This window comes from Carlito syrichta, unplaced genomic scaffold, assembly GCF_000164805.1.
Source record: "Carlito syrichta isolate Samal-C Ts95f unplaced genomic scaffold, Tarsius_syrichta-2.0.1 Scaffold308658, whole genome shotgun sequence".
NCBI classification, from domain to species: domain Eukaryota; kingdom Metazoa; phylum Chordata; class Mammalia; order Primates; family Tarsiidae; genus Carlito; species Carlito syrichta.
Genome location: NW_007252754.1, coordinates 132,214 through 153,080, shown reverse-complemented (window position 1 = coordinate 153,080; position 20,867 = coordinate 132,214). Strand labels below are relative to the sequence as shown.

Sequence of the window (20,867 nt, the reverse complement as noted above, 5' to 3'; positions counted from 1 at the left end):
CTATCTATCCCCATGCACAAAGGTTAATTCCAAATGGATCAGAGACCTAAATGTAAAGCCTCAAACCATAAGAACCTTAGAAAATGAAGGAAAAACCCTCATGGAAATCAGAACTGGCATTCAATTCCTGAACAAAACCCAAAACCCACAGCTCATAAGAGAGAAAATAGATAAATGGGACCTTATTAAACTGACAAGTTTCTGCAAAGCCAAAGAAACCATCAAGACAGCAGGGGGACAGCCTACAGACTGGGAAAAAGTATTTGCCAACCTCAGGTCTGACAAAGGCTTAACATCCTGGATCTACAAGGAACTCAAAGGTGCTGAAAAGAAAAAAACAAACAACCCCATTATAAAATGGGCAAAAGATATGAACAGACACTTCACAATGGAAGACATCCAAGCAGCCAACAAACACATGAAGAAATGTTCAACCTCACTAATCATCAGGGAGATGCAAATCAAAACCACACTGAGATACCACCTAACCCCAGTCAGAATGGCAATCATCAACAACTCAAAAAATAACAGCTGCTGGAGAGGGTGTGGTGAAAAGGGAACACTTATACACTGTTGGTGGGAGTGTAAGGTAGTGCAACCTCTGTGGAAAGCAGTGTGGCGATTCTTAAAAGCTCTAAATACCAACCTCCCATATGACCCCGCAATCCCCCTACTGGGAATATATCCTGAAGAACACAAATCACTCTATTAAAAAGATACTTGCACATGCATGTTTATCGCAGCATTGTTCACAATAGCAAGAACCTGGAAACAGCCATTCTGCCCGTCAAAAGAGGACTGGATTAAAAAAAAATGTGGTACATATACACAATGGAATACTGCACAGCCATAAAAAAGAACAAAATCATGAATTTCACAGCAACCTGGATGGAACTAGCGTCTATAATACTGAGTGACCTCTCACAGATACAAAGATCCGAGTATCACATGTTCTCACTCATATAATGGACCTTAAACATCCAATGCAATACTATACGAAAATGACTGACCATACTGGGAAACTATGGTGGGGGGGAAGGGAGATGGGATTAACAGTAGCAAATATCTGTCTGGGAATGGGGAAACACCCCATATCAACAGGGTGCCTGAATGAAACGCAATTGTATACCTAACCCTTAACTGTACCCCACAACTTCACAATAAAAAAAAGAAAGAAAAAAAAAGAAAGTAATAACAAACAGGTAACCATGGAAAGCAGAATCAGCCAAGCCGAAGAAAGAATCTCAGAGCTTGAGGAGCAAAATACAGAACTAATCCAAACTGTTAAAAACACAGAAAACAAGCTTAAAATGACAGAACAAAACCTTCAAGAGATGAGCGATTACTTCAAGACACTGAACCTAAGAGTAATTGACCTTCCTGAGGCAGAAAGAGAAACAGAGACCACACTGGAACAAACTTTCCATGAGATTATTCAAGAAAACTTGCCTTACCTAATCAGTGATGCAAAAATTCAAACACAAGAGATTCAGAGAACCCCTGCAAGACAGCAAATGAGGGGACCAACTCCCAGACACATAATAATGCACCTAAACAAAGTAGGTATAAAAGAAAAAATCCTAAAGACAGCAAGAGAAAAAGGCCAGATCAGCTACCATGGAAGACAAATGAGAATAGCAGCAGATTTATCTACAGAAACCTTACAGGCTGGGAAAGCTTGAAGCCCTATCTTCAAAGTACTAAAAGACGAACAATTTCAACCAAGAATAAGCTACTCAGCCAAGTTAAGCTTCTTCAGTGAGGGAGAATTAAAATCTTTCCCAGATATCCAATCCCTAAGAACTTATGCTGCCACCAGACCACCTCTACATGAAATACTTAAGAAAGTACTAAACACAGAAGAAAAGGAAAAAAGAACAATGTTCTTCAAAAGAGCACAGGAAGCCGGGTTTGGTGGCTCAGCCTGTAATCCCACGCCTTTGGGAGACTGAGGTGAGTGGATTGCCTGAGCCCGTGGGTTCAAGACCCACCTGGGCAGTGAGACCTCATCTCTACAATAAATCAAAAAAATCAGCTGGGCGTGGGCATGGTAGCGCATACCTGTAATTCCAGCTACTTGGAAGACTGAGGCAGAAGGATTGCCGGAGCCCATCAGTGCCGGGAGCAGCCACTGCACTCCAGTCTGGGTAACAGAGTGAGACTCCAACTCAAAAAAAAAAGAGTACACAAAAAAGAATAAAATACACATGAACCAACCCCAAAACCAAAAGAAAGACAAAAAAACAAGTGGAAGAACAAAAACTCTATAAAAACTCTATAATAGGGACCAACTCTCACATTTCAATAATTAGTCTGAATATGAAGGGACTAAATCTATGACTGAAAAGACATCGAAAGGCAAAATGGAAAAAATATAGCCAGGCAACAATATACTGCCTTCAAGAGACCCATCTCACTAGAAAGGACCCAAAGAGACTCAAAGTAAGAGAATGGGAAACAAATCTTCAGGGGAATGGAACACAGAAGAAAGAAGGAGTCCTGATCCTAATTTCAGACAAAATGCCATTTAAGCTATCAAAAATTTTAAAAGATACAGAAGGCCACTACATACTGACAAGAAGTTCACTCCATCAACAAGAAATATCTATCCTAAACATATATGCACCCAACATAGGAGCACCAACCTTCATAAAGCAGCTTCTAGGAAAACTAAAGAAAGATATTGACTCTAACACCATCATAACAGGGGACTTTAATACGTCATTCACAACCCTCAAGAGATCATCAGAACAAAAAATCAGCAATGAGATCCGTAACCTCAATGTGACTCTTGACCAAATAGACTTAATTGTTACCTACAGAGCACTCCATCCAACGACCACAGAATATATATTCTACTCTGCACCACATGGAAGGTACTCTAAGATCAACCACATACTTGGCCATATATCAAGCATAGACAAATTTCAAAAGATTGAAATTTTGTCATGCACCTTCTCGGACCACAGTGGAATAAAAATAAATATCAAAACCAACAAGCTCCCCCAAATACACAGAGACATGGAAACTAAACAGCATGATGCTAAACAACTCCTGGGTCAACAATGAAATCAAAACAGAGATTAAAAGATACCTGGAAGAAAATGAAAATGAAGAGACATCTTACCAAAATCTCTGGGATACCATGAAAGATGTAGTAAGAGGGGAATTCATATCTCTACAAACGCACATGAAGAAAATGGAAGGATAACAAAACAACAGCCTAGCAAGTCACCTTCGGAAGCTGGAAAAGTAAGACCATGAAAACCCTAACTTCAGCAGAAGAATCCAGATCACCAAAATAAAAGTCCAAATCCACGACATAGAAGACAAAAAGATAAAATTAAAAAATCAATGAAACAAAAAGCTTGTTCTTTGAAAGGATAAACAAGACAAATGATCCCTTAACTAGACTGACCAAGAAAAAAAGAGAAAAAGCCAAAATAAATATAATCAGAAACACAAAAGATGAAGTCACATCTGACCCTGAAGAAATATAAAAGATCATTAGAGACTACTATGTGCACTTGTATGGAAACAAACTGGAAAACCTTAAGGAAATGGAAGACTTTCTGATATCACACAACCTGCCTAGGTTGAAACAAGACAAGACCCTAAATAGACCAATAACAATCAAGGAAATTGACTATGTAATAAGAAAACTACCTACAATAAAAAGCCCTGGACCAGATGGCTTTCCAGCAGAATTCTATAAGACATTTGAGGAGGAGCTGATACCAATCCTACTGAAAGTATTCTAGGTGATTGAGAAAGATGGAACTCTCCCCAAATCATTTCATGAAGCTAACATCACATTGATACTCAGGTCAGGTAAAGATCCAACAAAGAAAGAGAACTACAGGCCAATATCTTTGATAAACATAGATGCTAAAATTCTCAACAAGATCCTAGCAAACCAGATTCAACAACACATCTCAAAAATCATCCATCACGACCAGGTAGGCTTCATCTCTGGGATGCAAGGCTGGGTCAACATTCGCAAGACAATAAATGTAATTAAATACATCAACAGATGTCAGAACAAAAGTCACATGATTATATCATTAGATGCAGAAAAGGTTTTTGATAAAATCCAGCACCCCTTCCTGATAAAAACCCTCGAACACCTAGGCAAAATAGTAAAGGCCATCTTTGATAAGTCCTCAAAATAGTAAAGGCCATCTTTGAGAAGTCCACAGCTAGCATACTCCTAAACAGACAAAAATTGGAACCATTTCCGCTGAAAACTGGAACAAGACAAGAATGCTCACTCTCTCCCCTCTTGTTCAATATAGTATTGGAAGTTCTAGCTGGAGAAATCAGAAAAGAGAAGGCGATCAAGTGTATCCAAATAGGAAAAGAGGAAGTCAAGTTATCTCTCTTTGCTGATGACATGATTGTTTACCTTGAAAACCCAAGAGAATCTGTCAAAAGACTCCTTGTACTTTGGAAAATTCACAGGGTGTAAAATAAATGTGCAAAAGACAATGACATTTCTTTATACCAATAATAAACAAACATAAACCCAAATAAAAAACACAATCCATTCACAATAGCCACAAAAAAATGAAATACCTTGGCATCTTCCTAGCCAGAGATGTGAAAGATGTTTACAATGAAAACTGCAAAGCACTGCTCAAAGAAATCAGGATGACACAAACAAGTGGAAAAATATCCCATGCTCATGGGTTGGAAGAGTCAACATTGTGAAGATGTACATCCTACCTAAGGCAATCTACAGATTTAATGCTATGCCCATAAAATTACCAGCAACATTCTTCTCAGACCTAGAAAAAACAATATAGGAATTCATATGGAAACACAAATGACCAAGAAGAGTCAGAAAAATCCTCACCAAAAAAACAAAGCAGGAGGTATCACACTACCAGACTTCAAACTTTACTATAGAGCTACCATAAACAAAACAGCTTGGTATTGGTACAGGAACAGGTATATAGAACAGTGGAATAGAATTGAGATTCCAGAATCAAAACCTCAATTTCTCAACCAACTCATCTTTGACAAAGCCTCCACCACCTACCACTGGAGAGAGGAGAACCTATTCAGCAAATGGTACTGGGAAAACTGGCTGACCACATGCAGAAGTCTCAAACAAGACGTCTATCTATCCCCATAAACAAAAATTAACTCTAAATTGATCAGAGACCTAAATGTAAAGCCTCAAATCATAAGAACTTTAGAAAATGCAGGGCACACCGTATGGAAATTGAAACTGGCATCCAATTCCTGAACAAAACTCAAAACCCACAGGCCACAAGAGAGAAAATAGACAAGTGGGACCTTATTAAACTGACAAGCTTCTGCAAAGCCAAAGAAACCATCAAGAGAGCAGGGAGACAGCCTACAGACTGGGAAAAAGTATTTGCCAAATCCAGGTCTAACAAAGGCTTAATATCTTGTATCTACAAGGAACTCAAATATGTTGAAAAGAAAAAAAACAAACAACCCCATTAGAAAGTGGGCAAAAGTTATGAACAGACACTACTCAAAGGAAGACATCCAAGCAGCCAACATATGCATGAAGAAATGTTCAACCTCACTAATCATCAAGGAGATGCAAACCAAAACCACACTGAGATACCACCTAACTCCAGTCAGAATGGCAATTATCAATAACTCAAAAAATAACAGTTGCTGGTGAGGGTGTGGCAAAAAGGGAACACTTGTACACTGTTGTTGGGAATGCAAACTAGTGCAACCTCTGTGGAAAACACTGTGCTGATGCTTAAAGCTCTAAATATCCACCTCCCATATGACCCTACAATCCCGCTACTGGGAATATACCCTGAAGAACTCAAATCATTCTATCAAAAAGATACCTGCACACATATATTTATCACAACATTGTTCACAATAGCAAGAACCTGGAATCAACCATGCTGTCCATCAAAAGAGGAATGGATTTTTTTTAATGTGGTACATAAATACTATAAGAAAATGACTGATGGTACTGGGAAACTATGGGGGGGAGGGGGATGGGATTAACAGTAGCAAATATCTGTTTGGGGATGGGAAAACACCTCTTATCAACAGGGTGCCTGAATGAAACATAATTGTTCACCTAACCCTTAACTGTACCCCACAAAACCATAATAAAAAATATTGATTCATAAAAAAAAAATGTGGTGCATATACATGATGGAATACTATGCAGCCACAAAAGAGAACAAAGTCATGAATTTTGCAGCAACCTGGATGGAACTAGAGTCTATAATACTGAGTGTCCTCTCACAGAAACAAAGATCTGAATATCACATTTTCTCACTCATATATTGGACCTTGAACATCTATCATAATAATATAATAAAAGGATTGCCAGTGGTGGGAAACTATGGGGGGGAGAGAGGGGAAGGGAAGTGGGATTAATGGTAGTCAATATCTGTCTGGGGATGGGGAGACACCCCTCATCAACAAGTGTGCCTGAACAAACATATTTGTATACCTAACCCTTAACTGTACCCCACAATATCAAAATAAACAATATTGATTAATAAAAAATATAATAAATAAAAAAAATAAAATAAAATAAAAAAGCACTGGACCCTTTCCTCAGAAAAGTGCACATTCTCTAATACACACAAAAATGCATATGCAATTTCTATTTGTGGATTTCCCCTGTAAGGAAGAGTTCCATGAAAATAACAAATTGAATTCAGGGAGGGCAAACTTGGGTGGGAAATAAAGTTAAATCTCTATTTTCACGAATTCTGAAAATTATTTGAATTTTAGTAATCATTTTCTTTGTTTTCCTATATGTTTTATCTTATGCATTTAAAGTATTATTCTGAAAATATGGGCTTCTCTTGGGATATATGAGGCCCAATGAATCAGCAACATTTGGATAGATTATATTGATGAAAGGAATCTTTGGGTAAATTTTAGAGATGTCAAAAAATCTTGTTGAAAAATTGTAAAAGCTTGCTAACCAGCTGTAAATCATTGTTGTAAACTAACATTTAACTGACTGCTGTAAGGGAAAACAGTTAAACATTGTTGTTAATTAACCCTATCTTAAAGAAACAACCATCTTACAAATCTCTCACACAGTACATACAACTCATAACTAACTTCCCTCCTCAATACAGCCTGGCACATCACTAAACCCCCAGCACAGGCATATCAAAATTCCCTCAAGCTTCTGCCTCTTGGCAAACAGCAGACATCCCCTTTCTGCTGTGTTGCCTGTTGTTCTCTTACAATACATTCTTCCTTAAATATATCTATCTTTCTAAATTCACAACTGTCTTGGCAAATTTCTTCATTGCCTACAGCCTCAGCTAGTCATATGTACAAAATCTTCTTCAGACCACAAAATGGGCCAAAAAAAAACCCAACAAAAGTTAAGAAATTCTGTCCTAGGGACCCATAGATCCAAAGTTAAAAATCTCTGCCTTATAAATTAAAAATCTCAAGATAACTCACAAATCTTTAGACCATTATCCATTATCAGACTCACGTCATAGTGTATTAACTTCCAAATTCATGTTTTAAGAATTAGTTTTTAAATTTCTATTTATGTATTTATTGAGTTGGAGTCTCACTCTGTCACTCAGGCTATAGTGCAATGGTATACTTATGACCACAGCAGCCTCAACCTGCTGGGCCAGGTAATCCTTCTGCCTCAGTGTTCTGTGTAGCTGGAACTATAGGTTCGAGCCACCATACTGGTTAATTTGGGATTTCCTGTAGAGATGAGGTCTTGCAAATTTGCCCACCTGATCTCAAATCCCTGGACTCAGGCAATCCTCTCATCTCAGATTGCCAGATTGTTGGGATATCAGGCATGAGCCACCATGTCCAACTCAATTTATGCCTATTAATTTTTATATTAGAAAATATAGTTTATTTAGAAAGTAAATTAGAGAAAGAGGAGATTCACCTCTCCAAGGTAGGGGAGGGGGACAAAACCAGGATATATGGCTACAGTCATAGCTCAAAGAGTACATAGCCACACCAGAATCTAGTAAGGCAGTGGCCTTCAATTCATTTTTATAAGTAAATACTATATATTCACAAGGCTCAAATTTCCAAAGGTCTACATTGCACAGCAAACATTTTTCTCCCACCTTGCCCCTTGGCCTCCCTCCTTTCTTCACTCCCGAGATAAAACTATGTTATTTCTTGTGACACTTGGATTTCATCTTTCCAACAAGTCTGGGAATTAAAATCACCAAATCAGACAGTATTGAGGTAAATATAAGCTACATGTAGTATTTTAAAAATTATTAAATTTTTAAAAGCACAATTGCCTAGTTCTAGCACTTTTTTCTTACTGATAACATGTCAGACTAAAACAAGAGGAGCAGTCAGGCTCAGTGGTTCAGCCTGTAATCCGCATTTTGAGAGGCTGAGATGAGTGGATTGCCTGAGCTCGCAGGTTCGAGACCTGCCGGGTCAACTTGGTGAGACCTCATCTCTACAAAAAAATCAAAAAAATTAGCTGGGTGTGGTAGCGCATGCCTGTAATTCCAGCTACTTGGATGCCTGAGGTGGAAGGATCACTGGACCCCAACAGGTCGAGGCCATGGTGGCCAGGAGCATGCCACTGCACTTCAGTCTGGGCTACAGAGTGAGACTCCAACTCAAAAAAATAAAAAAACACAACCAAAGGAGCTATTTTAACATGGTCATAATACCTCTTTAATTACTATGACTCTTAGGCCTTACTCTAAATTCAAACATCATTTAAAATTTGTCTATATAATTCAAACTATAGTTGATCCACAAACTGTCATAAAAATGCCAGTTAATTACTCTGAATCTTGTTTCCAAAATCATTTATGTGTCTAAAGTGTTTCCTTCTACAAATCAATAAGAAGATGAAAAACAGTTCAACAGAAAACATAAACGAAGGACAAGAACTCAGAAAAGAAACACAAATGTTGATTGGACATATAAAGATATTTAAATTAATTAAATTTAGACATGACCCCTTTAATTTACCCATCACATCAGTAAAAAGATGGAGACTACCCAGAGGAGGAATGATATGTTGAAATATTCTATTGACTGTAGTGTAAATTGGCATAATTCCTTTCCTTTTTTTTTGGAGTTGGAGTCTCACTCTGTCACCCAGGCTGGAGTGCAGCGGAATGCTCAAGGCCACGGTAGTTGAGACCTGCTGGCCTCAGGAGATCCTTCTACCTCACTTCTCAAGCTGCTGGAACTACAGAAAACTGTTACCATGACCAGCTTAATTTTTCAATTTTTTGTAAAGACAAAGTCTCACCAAGTTTCCCAGGTTGATCTCAAACCCCTGAGCTCATGCAATCCTCTTGCCTCAACCTCCTAAAGTGCTGGAATTACAGACTTGAGCCACCGTGCCCAGAAGCACAACTTTTTAAAAGGCAGTTTGTGTCTGCATAGTCTTTACCCCAACAATACCATCTCTAGATATCTATTTTACAAAAATACTTGCCATGTCCACAGAGAAGTATGTGCAAGAATTCCGTTCGGCAATGCATGGAACAAGAAAACCAGACATCATCTAAACATCCATCAATAGGGTTATTGCAATTTAATAAATGAAACTACATCATCCCATGGAATATTATAGAGGAGTTTAAATGAATGGGGTAACTCTCTAAATCCTGGAAAGGAGAGAAATCTAAGACGTATCTTGAAGTGAAAAATCTTGAAGTGAAAGGATGAAGACTGGGCATGGTGGTTCACACCTGTAATCCTAGTTCTTTAGGAAACAGAGGCAGAATGATTGCTTGAGTCCAGGAGTTTGAGGCTGCAGTAAGCTCTGATTGGGATACTGCACACCAGCCTGATGACAGAGTGAGACTGTCTCAAAAAAAGAAGAATCAAGCTGTACGATATTACCAGTTATGTTAAAAGAAAAAATAAGAAAACTAAACAGCAAATCCATGTAGATATACATGTAAGCAGATACATGAGAAAAGTTCAGGAAGGATCTCTAGCAAACTCAGAGTTGTGGTTACCTCAGGAATGGGCAATTAGGGCACAAGGAGGGTTTTCATTACACCTGTTTTGTTTTTATATATTAAGAATACAATCATGTATTGGTTGTATAATAAAAGATAAATTTAAGTTGACTTTTATTTAAAGACAGCCCCCTAAGTCAGAGCGATGTTGGCTGAGCCAGTTGGACAATGCAAGTCCTGATGTGAGTGAGTGAGTGTATGGAACAGTTTGTGTATGTGCTGATGAGTAAGTGGGTATGTGAGTGGCTGACTGAGTGACGATCAGGGCACTAGCGGCCAGGGCTCTCCTGGTGCAGTGGCTGGGTGCACAACTGCTCTACTTGGACCTAAGTGATTCTTGGGTCACAGAAGCTGAGTGCCATTTTTTAAAATCAATAAAACTCTTCCAGGAAAGAAAATGCTAGGAGAGAGGAATTAAGTGGACAGTCGTGAGTAAGCAGCCAGGCTCCTGGTGCAACAGCTGGTGCTGCAGTTCCTCTGCTTAGTCCCTGACTCTTCCCAGATGACAGAAGCTGAGCACCATTTTTTTTAATGGACAAGGGTTTTCCTGTGAAAACATGACAGGGCAAAACCATTGCCCCAGGCTCTCCCTCGCCATTGCAGCCAGACAGATTGCCAGCTTCAGGATTTACCTCACCACTTTAGCACCTGGCAGGACACTGGCAGCAGGGGCTGCAGAGGGAGTCCAGAGACAAGAGAGGCACCTCACCACAATCTTGAAGGTGGACGGGAAAGTGCTCTGACTTGCTCACCATGAAGGAACAGACCCAAACTCTGACTGGTGGATCAAGTACAAAGGGATTGATCATGACCCAGAAGGAATATCCTGAAGCACAAACTACGGAAGGACTCCAGGCACCGCACCCCCACCCTGATCCAGCTGTGGGACAAAGGGCGTGGCCAGAAGAGGACGAGGAATGACTCCAAGGTTATTCTGGGACTGACTCAAACACCCTTATCCCCAGCAATCCTCTGAACATCATACCAACGTAACTTGGCCACAACTGAAAGAGACAAACCCAGGTGGATCTTGGACATCAGAGCAATAGGAGAACTCCATTCCAGGATAGGCCTGACTGGGGCACCCCCATAAGTACACACCTCGGGCTGAGACAATCCTGCACCTCCCCACCAGACGAGCTCTCCATGACCATAGCAGAGTGGGAGGGGAGGACTGCAGCCCCAACCACCTCTACTGCCCCTCTTCATTCCCTGCTCTGTACACTGAGGAGAGAGTGAAAGAGGTGGTTCTGCAGAAGAGACGTGATTAGTGGAACAATTATAGAGACTTCCACATGAGGGCAGATTATCTTTAATATTTTTTAATTTTTAAAAAATTTTTTGACTGTAAGTTCATCTAATTCCAAACCATTTTTCCTTTGTGCATGAATGTGTATTGAGGGTTTGATCTGCATGCCACCCAAATTTTTTTTCTTTTCTTTTTCTGTTTCTTTCTTCTTTTATTTGTTTTCTGTTCATATGTGTATGTGAATGATTGAGTGATCATCTTTCAATTTTGTTGTTGATGTTGGTTTGTTTTTGCTCTTTTGTTCTCCTGGGTTTTTTATTTTCATTTTTTATAGGTTAAAGTGTGTGCCAATATATTTGTGAAGGTTTGATCTAAATTTCTTTATTTTTCTTTTTTTCTAGTCGTTCTGTTTTTTCTTCTCTATTCACTTTGTGTTAGGCGTGTGTGTGTTTAGCTTTCTTTGTTTTTTTGTTGTTTGATCTGTTACAATTTATTGTTATTCCAGTTTGTTTTGGGGTGTGTGTGTATGTTTGTGTGTGTGTGTGTTCAGTTGTTTTTGTTTTTGTTTTTTTACATTGGTTTCTGCTTTGCATTGTCATATAAAGTGGTGGTGGAGAGTGAGTCTCTGGGAAAACATACCACAGTAAATTGCAAGCATTTTCTGAATCCTAGTTTCCCATCCCCTATTTAATTTGAATTTCAAAAAACTGCAAGAGACAGCAGAGCCACCCATCTACCATCTTACTTCAAAACAGAACAAATCCAGAACCCAGATCAGGGAAGAATAGAGGACTGAGCAAGCATCAGAAGGGAAAGCCTCTCTGACTGAGAATGAATAACAGAACTAAATAGAAAAACAAGAGATCTGCCACAAATAAGGAAAAACCAAAAAAACTCAGGCAATTTCAAGTGTACCAAGTCAAAACTCCTGAAAAATCAGACCTTGGTGCCCAAACAATGGAAGTCACCAATGATTGACCCCAGAATATGACAGAGATTAGGGAATGGATGGAAAGAGTGAATGAGACACAAGACAAGATGCAACTTGTAAAAGAACTTGTAACAGAGATATTGGCAGTAACAATTTTCATCCATTAAATAAATAACTAGATGACAAACATGGAAAAGAATTAATCTAACTGAAGAAAGAATCTCCAGTTAGATTATGTTCATGTTGAAGATAAGAACATGAAATTTACCCAATCAGTAAAAAAAAAACATAGAAAGGAGACTCAGACAGAAAAAACAAAGCCTACAAGAGATGTGTGATTATATTAAGAGGCTGAGCCTATGCCTGATTGGTATCCCAGAAGAAGAAAGGAAAATGGAGAACAACGTAGAGCAAGTATTTCAGGAGGTAATCCAAGAAAAATTTCCCCATCTCAACAGAGATGTGACCATTCAAGCACAAGACAAAGAGAACCCCCACAAGACATCAAATGAGAAGACCAACCTCTAGACAACCTCTAATGAGAAGACTAACCTCTAGTAATTCACCTACACAAAGTAGGCACAAAAGAAAAAATTCTAAAGGGAGCAAGAGAGAAAGGTCAGAGTACCTACCAGGGAAAAATCAACCAGAATAGCAGCAGACTTATTGGCAGAAATACTACAAGCAAGAAGGGACTGTATCCCTATATTCAAAGTTCTCAAAGATAAACAATGTCAACCAAGAATTTCATGTCCAGCCAAATTGAGCTTCATCAGATATGGAGAATTAAAATCCTTCGCAGACATTCAATCCATAAGAGATTATGCAGCTTCCCGACCAGCTCTACAGGAGACACTTAAAAAGGTATTAAGAACAGAAGAAAGGGAAAAAAAGAATGACCACAAACTTCCCAAGAGAAAAGTAGAGCACTCAGTCAACAGAGAATACAGCACAACAAGAAACTTGAAAACACTTACATACATCAGCCCCAAAGCCAAAATAAAACAAATAAATAAAGAAAAACCTTTATAAGAACCTCATGACAGGGATAAGCAAATACATTTCAATAATCAGCCTGAATGTGAATGGACTAAATGCACAACTGAAAAGACACAGAATGTCAAACTGGATAAAAATCCATGACCCAATTATTTATGGCATCCAAGAGACTCATCTCACTACATGGGACACACACAGACTCAAAGATAAAGGATGGAAAATGAACTTCCAAGTAATTTCATCACAAAACAAGGCAGGAGTTGCAATCTTAATATCAGAAAAAACAATCTTTCAGCTATCAAAAATTTTAAAACATGTAAGAGGACACTACATAATGATAAAAGGTTCAGTCCATCAACAAGAAATATCCATCCTAAACATATACGCACCCAACACAGGAGCACCAGCATTTATAAAGCAACTATGAAGTAAACTAAAAAAAGATATTGACTCTAACACCATTATAGCAGGGGACTTGAATACCCCATAAACAGTCCTAGATAGCTCAAAGAGGCAAAAAAGTCAACAAGGTGATCCAGAACTTAATCATGACACTCTATCAATTGGATTTAATCAATACCTACAGATTATCCTCCCAACAATCACAGAATATACTTTCTACTCATTACTACATAAAACACATTCCAAGATCGATCACATTCGTGGTGATCAATCAAGCATAAACAAATTCCATAAGGCTGAAATATTGCCATGCACATTCTCAGACCACAATGGAATTAAAATAAATATCAACACCAAAAAAATTTTCCAAAGCCCACAAAGACATGGGTACTTAACAACATTATGCTGAACAACTACTGGGTCATCACTGAAATCAAAGAAGAAATTAAAAGATTCCTGGAAACAAATGAAAATGAAAAAACATCTTACCAAATTTTCTGGAATGCCATGAAAGAAGTTCAAAGAGGGGAATGTATATCTCTATGAGCACACATCAAGAAAATGGAAAGATCACAAGTGGAGAGCCCAACAAATCACCTAAGGGAACTGGAATGAGAAGATCACCAAAACCCCAACTTTAGCAGAAGAATCCAAATCAGAGCCCAAATACAGGACATAGAAGACAAAAGTATAATCAAAAACATCAACAAAGAAATCTGGTTTTTTGAAAGAATTAACAAGATTGATGGACCCCTAGCCAGAATGACCAAGAAAAAGTGAGAAAAAGTCCAAGTAAACACAATCAGAAATACAAAAGATCAAATTACAACTGACCCGAAAGGAGCACAATAGATTATCAGAGATTACTGTGTATGGAAACAAACTTAACCTAAAAGAAATGGAGGACTTTTTGATACCACACAACCTCCCCAGGTTGAAACAAGAAGACATTGAGACACTAAATAGACCAATAACAACCCAAGAAATTGACTCTGTCATACAAATACTACCTACAAAAAAATTCCTGGACCAGATTGCTTTCCAATAGAATTCTGCAAAACGTACTAGGAGGAATGATACTTATACTATTGAAAGTATTTCCAGCAATTGAGAAGAATTCTCTCCAAATCGTTTTATGAAGTTAACATCACACTGATACCTAAATGGGTAAAGATCCAACCAAAAAAGAGAACTACAGGCCAATATCCCTTATGAACATAGATACAGAAATCCTCAATAAGATTCTAGCAAATCCAATCCAAAAACACATCTCAAAAATCATCCAACATGACAAAGTAGGCTTCATTCCCAGGATGCAGGGCTGGTTCAACATTCCCAAGACCATAAATATAATTAAATACATCAACAGATGTAAAAACAAGAACCACATGATAATATCATTAGAAGCAGAAAAAGCTTTTGATAAATTCAGCGTCCCTTCTTGATAAAACCCTCAAGCACCCAGGTATAGAAGGAGCATATCTCAAAACAGTAGATGCCATTTATGATAAACTCACAACTAACATATTTCTAAATGAATGCTGATATGATCCTACACCTTGAAAATCCAAGAGAATCTGTCAAAAAATTTCTTGCACTGATAAAGGACTTTGAAAAAGTCTCAGAGTACAAAATAAATGTGCAAAAGACAGTTGCTTTCCTACACACCAATAACAAGCAGACAGAGACCCAAATTAAAAGCAAAATCCCATTCACAACAGCCAAAAAAAGAAGAAGAAATACATAGGCATCTCCCTAACCAGAGTAGTGAAAGTCCGTTACAATGAGAAGAACAAAACACTGCTCAAGGAAATCCAAGAAGACACAAACAAATGGAAATATATTCCATGCTCATAGATAGGAAGAATCTACATTGTTAAAATGTCCATCCTGCCAAAGGCAGTCTACAGATTCAATGCAATACCCATTGAGTTACCAACAACATTCTTCTTGGGCCTGGAAATGACAATACAGAAATTCATATGGAAACTTAAATGACCACGAATAGCAAAAGCAATCCTTAGCAAAAGGAACAAAGTAGGCGGCATCACCCTTCCCGACTTCAAGCTTTACTATAAGGCTACATCAAAACAACCTGGTATTGGTTCAAGAACAGGCACATAGACCAATGGAGCAGGATAGAGATTCTAGAAGCAAAGCCTCAATTTCTCAACCAACTCATCTTTGACATAGCCTCCAACAACAACCACAGGGGAGAGGAGAATGTATTCAATAAATGATGCTGTGGAAACTAACTGATCACATGCAGAAGAATGAAACAGGACCCCTACCTATCACCATACACAAAAATTAACTCTAAATGGATCAAAGACCTAGAGGTAAAACCTAAAAATATCAGAATCTTAGAAAATGCAGGATACAATCTTATGGAAACTTGAACAGGCAACCAGTGCTATTCAGAAACCTTAATGCCCATACCTTAAGAAACAAGGTAGACAAGTGGGACCTCTCAAACTAACATGCTCCTGCAAAGCAAAAGAAACCTTCAAGAGAGCAGGGAGACAGCCCACAGAATGAGAAAAGATATTAGCCAACTGTATATCTGACAAAGACCTAACATCTAACATCTAGGATCTACAAGGAACTCAAATGCGCTGAAAAGGAGAAAAACAAATAACCCCTTTAAAAATTGGGCAAAAAACATGAATAGACACTTCTCAGAAGAAGATATATGGACAACCAACAAACACATTAAAAAGTGCTCAGCCTCACTCATCATCAGAGAAATGCAAATCAAAACCACATTGAGATACCACCTAACCCCAGTAAGAATGGCCATCACTAATAAAACAAACAACAACAGATGCTGATGAGGATGTAGAGAAAAAAGGAATGCTTCTACACTGCTGGTGGGAATGCAAACTAGTGCAACCCCTTTGGAAGACAGTGTGGTGATTCCTGAAAGAACTAGAAATTGACCTTCCATATGATCCAGCAATTCCCCTATTGGGAATATACCCGGAGGAACTCAAATCATTCTACAAAAAAGATACCTGAACACGCATGTTTGTTGCAGTTCTACTCACAATACTAAAAATATGGAACCAATCATATTGCCCATAGAGGCGGACTGGATTTTAAAATGTGGTACATATACATAACAGAATTTTATGCAGCCATAAATAAGGACAAACATATGGACTTTGCAGCAACTTGGATGGACTTAGAGTTGATCATACTCAGCGATATATCTCAGAAACAAAGAACAGATTATCATATGATCTCACTCATAAGCAGACAATGAGCAATTATCATAATACTATAAGAATGGATTTTCCCACTATAAGTGGGAAACTGCTGTGGAAGGTGGGATTGATAGTTGATGGAAACTGCTAGGGGAGGGAGGGCCACACCTCATCAACAATGGTATCTGCATAATCAATGTTTGTATTCCAAACCTTGAATTGTACTCCACATCTTTAAAATAAATATATATATATATACCATAAAAAAAACTTTTGACTAATAAGAGCAGCAGTCCCATCAAAGTTGTCAATGTGGTCTGGTAAATACGTACAATTTTTTTGTAAGGCTTGTATTTAACACTCATATCTGTGTGACTCTTCCTGTTAGTGTGATAATTGAAATCCACTTCATTAATTCACTAACACAATTTCTATTTCTAATAGTAATGTACTAAAATTGTACTTGCTCAATTGTGTCTTCAAAATTGATATTACACCACCATGCTATAATTATGGTATCACAATTTTATTAACACTGCGCCATAAAAATGAGACAAAAATTATCAAAACATTTAAATAAAATGTGGTATGTTGAACATCAAAGACACCACAGAGATAAACTGTGTCCCATACACACTTAAGAAGAACAATTCTGTCCATGACTTCCCAAAATTCATCATTCAGTGATGTCACATTGGCACGTGGATTCTGGCCACAAAGGCAGTCTTTACAACATGGTAATCGGCCAATGCCACAAATCAAGTTTTCATTGAAATTACTTTTTAGAGAGCTCGATTATCAGTAAACCACTGAGCTGTTCCTTGAGACACCTGTGTACTGATTTCCGTGATGACATTTCAAGATAAATGTTAAAGGCAGCATTGGATGAAGAGTGACTAGGCTAGGACATCGTTTAGGGGTAATTTTTTCTGGGCAACAAATGGATTCTTTCCATTTATTCAGTCATTTCAGCCAAGTTTCATGTCATGAGCTGAAGAGATAATCCCCAGCACACATCAGGGAATATGAGTTAGCAATATAGAAGAATGTATTACATGAAAGTGAAGCAAAGCATGAGGTCACAGAGGTGTGAATCCAAACCTGCCATGTGAGATGTAGCCTCATGACATTGTGACGGGAAAAGATGAAATGGAGACATCAGGGGAAGTCAAGGAGGAAAGAACCACAGTTTAGTGGAGGAAGAGTCCTCCACAGACAATCCATTTTCTCCACAGAAGGTTACCTATATCTCATCCATGGTTACTTCCTTCGATATTTTTGGCAGACATTTTCCCAGTTTATCTTCCAGACTTTCTTTTAGAACTTCTTGGAATCACCAGATTTTTCCAAGGCTCTACCACCTTAAGTGGCACATTGTTCTTTTTCTTGTTTATCTCCTGGCTACATCTTTAGGGTGTCTCTGACTGTGACAAGCCTTAAATAACAGAAGCCCCAGGTCCACCAAGATCAAGCCAGTCATACCCATATGGATGAAATTCTCCACTGTGTAGTCTGGGCCTCTGAGGCTGAGGGTGGTGGAAAAAAGGCCACAGAGTTCAGGGCAGATCAAAGTCACCCAGGAACCATGGAAGTCCACCCTGAGCACCCACTTCCATTTGACAGGACCTGACCCTCTGTGTCCAGCTGCAAAGCTGAGAGCATATCCCCAGTCACCAGTCTTGGTGTCTGACTTGAGTGATGGGCTGGTGGTCTCAGCTGCTTCTGTGATCACAAAGGCAAGGATGTGGGTGAGAATCTGTACATACCTGACCTCTGTGCTCTTGCACCGCCACTTCTCATGAGGGAACTCAGATGCAGTGTCTTTTCTTTTTACTTGCTTGTTTCTTTTTCTTCTTTTTTTCAAGTTGTGGGATACAAGTCAGGATTGTATACATACATGGTTTACGCACAGGTAAAGTGTTGAGCCTCCCATTGAACCTCACTTCACATGAATTAGGATCAGGCATTAATATTGACATTATGTACCACACCCTTCCTCCCCTTGTAGTGCAACGATACTGCCAAACACTTTTTTGTAGTATTATGATAGGTATTCAGATTCCACTTATGAGTGAGAACATGTGGTATTCCGTTCTTCGTTTCTGTGATAGATTACTCAGTATGATAGACTCCAGATTCATTCAAACTGGACTGGATTTTTAAAATGTGATACATGTAATGATGGAACATTATGCAGTCGTAAAAAAGGACAGAGCTTGGGACTTTGCAGAGGTACAGTCTTAATGAACACTGCATCTAGTCTACAGGAATTCCTCTGGTTCCTTCACAGGATTCTTCAGCCTTTCTTTGTTCTGTGAATTCAGACGTTAAGTCTGGGAAAAAGTGTAGCTGAGTCCCACAATCTCAGAGTTGGTGAGAATAATGGTTTCCCTACTAGAAATAATTGAGTTCTTGTGTTCTCTCTGTTCAGTTTGGGACACAGAACCACATAAGTAAATTTCCCTGGATATGAGAATGGTCAGGTTTTCACCAGCAGAGGACCCAGGCTCCATGGATGGGGGTTGGTCCTCAGGGTCCCTGAATGTTAGAAGCACAAAGGGGTGAAAGTCTGGGGCTGCCTCCCCTTCACACTACCTCAGACAGTTCACCTAAGGATTCACTGCTCATTTATTTTTCATTACATCATGTTTCATATATTTAGGAACACCTATGATGGAAAACACATGTACACACATATGAACACAACGTATGGAAACATAAACGTATGTTTTAATTGTTGATGTTTCCAGTAGTCTATAAAAACAGTATTTATACTATTTTTGAAGTGTAAATCCAGAAAAGAAGACCAATGGCAAACATGAAAAACACACAAGATGAAAAATATTAAGCACATGGATAAATTTGTGCAGATAGAAATATGTCTAGATAGATATACATGTATAATTACATGGAATGTATATAACCATAACACATACAGATATACATAATTACAGCTATTTTGTTTTTTGTTGGGTTTTTTTTTTTTTTTTTTTTTTTGAGTTGGAGTCTCTCTCTTGCCCAGACTGGAATACAGTGACACGTTCCCGGCCACTGCAGCCTCAACCAGCTGGGCTCCGGCCATCCTTTCACCTCAGGTTTCCAAGTAACTAGAACTACAGGCATGCACTGCCATTCCCAGCTAATTTTTTTTATTTATTGTAGAGACGAGGTCTCACCAAGTTGCCCAGGTGGGTCTCAAACCTGCAGGCTCAGGCAATCCACTCACCTGAGACTTCCAAAGTGCTGGGATTACACCAAGCCTGGTCACAGCTATTTTCTTAATAGGTATATAAATGCCTTTATATTTAGTTACATCACAGAAGGCAAAAATTGTCATACAATTTGGAAATAAGGAAGTAATATTATTTGTGATCAACACAAATTTCATCAGTAAAGGTGAACAAAACGAGAAGGGAGATTATTTGCACTAAGTAAATGTGAAGACAAATCAATATATTCAAATTAATAGCTATGTTATAAATACATTGTTGCTATTATTTTCTTATTGTCACTATTATTATTATTGAATCTGAGTCATAGTTTTACTCTGTTGCCCAAGCTGGAGTGCAGTGGCACCCTCACAGCCATCACAGGCTTGACCTGCTAGGCTCAGGTGATACTTCCACCTCAGCCTCCCAAGCAGATGGAACTGCAGGTGTCCACCACCATGCCTGGATAATTTTTTTTTTATTTATTGTACAGACAAGATCTCACCAAGTTGCCCAGGCTTGTCTCAAAACCTTGGACTCTAGCCATCTTCTTGCATCCACATCCTAAAGTGATTACAGGCATAAAGCACCACACCTGGCCTTTTAGCATTATTCTTAAAAAGTAGTTGGGTGCAGTAATGTACATAGTTCCAGCTACTGTGGAGGCTGAGGTGGGAGGATGCCTTGAACCCAGTATTTTGAGTTCAGTCTGAGCAATATACATTCATTAATAAACCTCAATCTTGTTGATAAAAATAATTGACACTGACCAGGCTCGGTGGCTCAGCCTGTAATCCCATGCTTTGGGAGACTGAGGTGAGTGAATTGCCTGAGCCCGCAGGTTCGAGACCCACCTGGGCAACTCGGCAAGACCTTATCTCTACAATAAATCAAAAAATT

The 20,867-nt window shown here is 38.6% G+C and overlaps 1 protein-coding gene across 1 annotated transcript in view; it reads right to left on the bottom strand.

The window, feature by feature from the left end:
* Positions 1-18,148: 18,148 nt before the first annotated feature.
* Positions 18,149-20,867, bottom strand: part of LOC103267995 (leukocyte immunoglobulin-like receptor subfamily A member 2) — a 60,543-nt gene continuing 57,824 nt past the window's right edge. Inside the window, 1 exon segment of the mRNA XM_021716276.1 lies at positions 18,149-18,480. Within this exon segment, the coding sequence (XP_021571951.1) occupies positions 18,149-18,480 (332 nt within the window).